Source organism: Schistocerca nitens, chromosome 5 (assembly GCF_023898315.1).
Source record: "Schistocerca nitens isolate TAMUIC-IGC-003100 chromosome 5, iqSchNite1.1, whole genome shotgun sequence".
Classification (NCBI taxonomy): Eukaryota; Metazoa; Arthropoda; class Insecta; order Orthoptera; family Acrididae; genus Schistocerca; species Schistocerca nitens.
Genome location: NC_064618.1, coordinates 799,574,306 through 799,579,514, shown reverse-complemented (window position 1 = coordinate 799,579,514; position 5,209 = coordinate 799,574,306). Strand labels below are relative to the sequence as shown.

At 36.6% G+C, this 5,209-nt stretch overlaps 1 protein-coding gene across 1 annotated transcript; it reads left to right on the top strand.

Annotated features, from left to right (window-relative positions):
• The first annotated feature begins 424 nt into the window (after window positions 1-424).
• LOC126260929 (exportin-T-like) lies at window positions 425-3,464 on the top strand. The gene has a single exon (XM_049958430.1). It carries the CDS (start codon window positions 470-472, stop codon window positions 3,383-3,385), a length of 2,916 nt encoding a protein of 971 aa, XP_049814387.1. The 5' UTR covers window positions 425-469; the 3' UTR covers window positions 3,386-3,464.
• Window positions 3,465-5,209: the final 1,745 nt, after the last annotated feature.

The following is a 5,209-nucleotide window of genomic DNA, read 5'->3' as shown; positions in this document are numbered from 1 at the left end:
TACATGTGAAAAGAAATGTGGATGAACGGCCATTGATATTAACTTTAGTTCGACATTTCGATACTGCTTATTTGGATGCACTAGTAATAATATTTTATCTAAGCTCAGTATTGTTGAATTGGCTGGAGGCGTACTTCATGAAAATATGTTAGTAACTAGTACGTGATATCGGAGGCATCATCCATATGTATTACACGTGGCAATTTTTTGCAGCTATTATAATATGCTCCGTCAAATTAGGACTCTCTCATCGATAACAATCCGTAACATCCCGATGAATATCCCTAAGGACGTTAGATTTGCAAGGTCTGCTTTCATGACATCTTTGCACAGCTGGCTTCCTAATATTATATTGTCTATGATATGAACCGAATAACAAGCTGATCTTTGGCAGTTTTCATGGATGTTTGTTTTATTGTGAGACAACGTGGATTATGTTTGGTTATGTAGTGTTTATGTGAGACAAATTATGGCTGGTTCTTTTGTTACGTTGCTCGGTGAAGACGTCGTGAGAAGTGTAAGCCAACAGGAAGATCCAGTTGCTCGACAAAGAGCGTACGTTTATCTCGAAGAATTAAAAAACTCGGAATGGGGATGGCAAATGTGTTTGAACGCATTGGGAAGTGATGCGAATCAAGATAATTATTTGCAATTTTTTGGGTTTCAAATCGTAGAACATTATGTTAAAACACGTTACGATTCAGCTGGTCCTTCTGAACAGCAACAGGTCAGACAATTCTTCAGACAGTGGATAGAACTTAGATGTATGCCCCAAGCACAGACGGAGCCACCTTTTATTTTAAACAAAGCCGCTCAGATATTTTCCATGATATTTGTACGTGATTATCCACATAGATGGCCTAATTTCTTTGATGACTTGATTGCAACGTTGAACCTTGGACATCAAGCTGTTGACAATTATTTGAGAGTGTTGAAAGCTATCGACGTGGATGTTGCAGATAGGGAAGTACTGCGGACACAGGCAGAATCAGAAAGGAACGCAAAAATAAAGGACACAATGAGAGTTTCATGCATTCCAAAATTGGTGGACACATGGTTTCAAATCCTGAAAACATATGAAATAAGTCATCCGGATATCGTTGTTCAGTGTTTAGAAGTTTTGGGTGCCTATGTTTCTTGGATTGATATTACCCTGGTAGCCAATGATCATTTTATAAATCAGATAATTCACTTGACATCTTCCGTCGTTGCTCGTGAGGCAGCTGTGGATTGCCTATATTACATTATTGCTAAAGGAATGGATCCTCTTGAAAAGTTGAGGTTGGTGGAATCACTGTTCTCTATTTTGGAAAAGCAGGGTATTTTAACTCCTCTTAAGGAAGATGAAACAGATTACACAAGTAAAATTGGTCGTTTGATAAATGGCATAGGCATTACATTGATGGAAGGATACAACAAGCTCCTAAAAGAAGGTGCTGCAGAACAGGCGAAGCTTCTACAGTGTGCAGTTGAAGGAAAAGTTCGATACATGTTAGAATTTCTTAAGAATGATTATGATGAAGTATCTGCAGCTGTATTTGAATTCAGCAGGGAATATATACATATGTTGAAAGGTAAATTAATTACGGCTGAACAACTACAAGTCTTGGAAACCATGTTGTTGACAATCGCCCATAAAATGAAGTTTGATGAATCATATGACTTTGAAACCGATGGCGAAGATGAGGCGACATTTCAAGATTATAGGAAGCAGCTGAAAGTTCTCTTGGAAAACATTGCTGGTGTTAATAAAGAACTAGTAATTGATTTTGTCAAGAAGTATGTAGACCATGTTGTTTGGCATTGGCAGGAGTCTAGTTTCCAAGATGTGGAAGTTGCTATATCATTATTTTACTTTATTGGGGAAGCCATTCCTGCAGTGGGAGGAAATCATTTTTCTGGTGATCAAGCCAAAGTCTCAGCTATGCATGCTATGATGACTTCCCTTGTGACAAGTGGTGTCAGCTCCCATCCGCACCCAGCAGTTACGCTCCAGTATTTGGAGACTGTTGTTAGATATGACAAATTTTTTATAACATCTCCTGAACATCTTCCAGATCTGTTTTTGACATTCCTGGACTGCAGAGGCATGAGAAATAAGAGTAGCAAAATTCGGAGCCGTTCAGCATATTTATTTTCAAGACTTGTTAAAAGTCTTAAGTCTAGCATTACATCTCCACTTGCAACAAGTGTCCTGCAGTCATTACAGGACTATCTTCTCATCCCAATACCTGGAAGTGGCATCTCTCAAGAATGGGTCAGTGAAGATGATCAGCTGTTTTTGTATGAAGCAACATCAGTTTTGATAGTATCAGCTGACTACCCTTCAGAACAGAAGGCTCTCGCATTTCAGGAGGTGTTGTTTCCAATACTTGAGAAATACAACAGCATGGTGGCAGAATTGATGAAGGAGAGAGATGAACAACGGCAAGAAGTAATTGCTAAATGTATGTGTCATTCAATGGCTGTGACAAGTCGTATGAGCAAAGCTTTTAGTAGTAAACAAACTATGAAATCTTGCAATTGTGTAGATGTATTTGTACAAGCTTTAAAGGTGTTCGTTGGGTGCTTATTGATTCCGAATCAAGCAGCGGTGTTACACAGCAGTCTCCGTCAATTCTTGCATAGAATGGTGGTTTGTTTGGAAGACGAAATACTACCATTTGTTCCGCAGGCTTCTGAAGGATTGTTGAAACAAAGTGACATCACAAGTGTAAAAGAGTATGTCCCCCTTATTGTGCAGATTATTGCAAAATTCAAGAAAAACATATTACCTTTCTTGCAACAGGCACTTGTACCAATAGTAAATGCTGTGTTTTCTTGTCTTTCAATTCCAGTGGAAGAAAATGATGAAGAGGCAAAGCGAGAAAAGCAGTTGTTAAGGAGAAGTTATTTTCAGTTGATTGCAGCAATCTTTCAAAGTAATGTCACAGAAGTGTTTAGTTTCCTGGAAAGTACATTCGTTGAGCAGGTACTCATGAGTGTCATCCAGGGTGCGGTGGATTTTCCAGACCCTGTGGCGCAAAAGACATGTTTCTCAATACTGAAGAAACTAGTTGAACTTGCGGGAGGCAAAGAGTTACCTGGTGACTTTAATGACTTTATATTTAAAAACATAGTTCCTGCATGTATTTTGGCACCATTGAGAAACACTTTCGATTTATCTGATGCACAGACGGTTGTAGCACTAGCAGAAAGTGCATCATGTTTGAAAGCTGTTCTAGACAAGAGAGGTGATGAATTGGTAAAGTATTTGCAAAATGAATATCTTCCGTCTCTTCAGATACCGCCGCAGTTTGCAGAGGAATACTGCTGTGCCTTAAAGTCTGACATGAAAACTTTCAAAGACTATGTTAAGTCATTTTCATTGAAACTTAGAACGTGACACTTGTACTGTAGCATAGTTCTGTTAATTGTTTCCATCAATTTTCTGAGAAGCTGTGATGTATGTTAGCAGTTGCATTTATCTGTGCCTTTAGATATATAGACAATCTGCTGAATAATTTCATTTAGTCAAGCAAGAGGAAATTAAATATTGAACTGTGTATGCCTTTTACTTAATCAGTAATTTTTTTCAATTGACAGTTATTGCTACATAACAGATAATCACATTTGTAAATGGGAATATATATACTGGTATACATGCTTCCTTGTTTTTGACAGCTGCTAGTTAAATTTATTTAAAAAAAAATATCTGTTGATGTTAGGTAGGGGCCTATGCCATGTAGGAAAATATTGGTTAAAGTATTTTTATGTACATTTTACTTTTATATTGCATGTATCTTAGCACTGTGAAGGAAATTTAATTTCGACTGACAGAAGTAATTTATTCCTATTAATTGTTTGCACATTATCCTTGTGCAACTGGTTATATAAGGAGCAGCAGAATAATGACCATAGGCACTTAATGTGTGATACACAGATTATAAGTTTTTTTTTTAATTTAATAGTATACTGGAGTATATATTATGCTGCGCAATCATTGTATGAAATACAAATTGTTGTTATCTGTTAGGTATTTAAGATTTGTGAGTTATGAATGAAAAGAGAACAGGATATAGGTACTCATCTGCAGTAAAAATTTGTTAAGTGTGGACATTCGTCTGCTTTAATGACTGCCTTTTAAATATCAACATATTGTGGGCACTCTTCTGTATTTATTTTTGTTACTATTGTTTTTGTTCATTGTGTCAACAAGTTTTGTTTAGTATCTCATATTCGCTCATTTGTCACAGCAAATGAAAAATACATGTTTCTTCTGACTTATTATTGGTAGCAACAGAGATGCATGGCCTTGTGTACAGCAGGCATGCACCCATACTGTCTGCCCCCCCCCCCCCCACACACACACACACTTTTAAGTGGTAATGTTACATTTGTAAGCATACCTGTAACATCTAAATCTTGGCAAAAACCTTATTACGCACACAGTTGTTATAGAGAACTACTGAGCTGTGTTATTTAATACAACTCAGAGTCAAAGGCAACATTTCTATGCCATTTGTTAATTATTTTCTAAATGCCGTGATATTTTTACCCTAGGAAAATTATAGACTGTACATCTTAAGTGTACATATTGTACAGATAACTTAGTTTTCAGTAAAAATTATTTCAGTTTCTCATAGTGATGCTGTTAGGGCAAATGAAGTGTATTTGTCCACAGTTATTGTGTATCAGCACCTAAACGCTACCAGTTTGTACTTGGGTTAGTGACTGAATTAGGTAGACAGATATTGGTATTTTGTTTCAGTGATTTAAAACTGCCTGAAAAGATAACTTATTCACAGCTGACAAGTGACAAATTGCAGTAATGATTTTAGAGTAGGAAAATGTATCATAGGAAATTGGCGTACTCTGATGTTAAGTAGAAACTAATCCAATATCATGGTTGAAGAGAGACACACAAGACAGGATAACAGGAAAATGAACAGTGGAGACTTCAGATATTGAGAATTGAGAAGTGGTAAGAAAGATGGTTGCTAAAATCGGAAATAGGGGGAGGGCACATTGGGACTGAAAGCCCATTTAAAAAAGAGAATGATTTTTATTGTAATTTTAAAAAATTACTATATGCCTATTGCTGTTGGTTGTTATTGTTTCTTCTCAGCTGTTTGCATTTCATTCAGTATGGCTAAGAAATATCAGCATACTTGACATTTAATGGTGCTATGCTACATAATGTGAATAATTTTTTACTACTGCTTCTTGT

Coding starts and splice junctions, on each gene's coding strand:
- LOC126260929 (XM_049958430.1), top strand. CDS start 470: ATGGCTGGTTCTTTTGTTACGTTGCTCGGTGAAGACGTCGTGAGAAGT.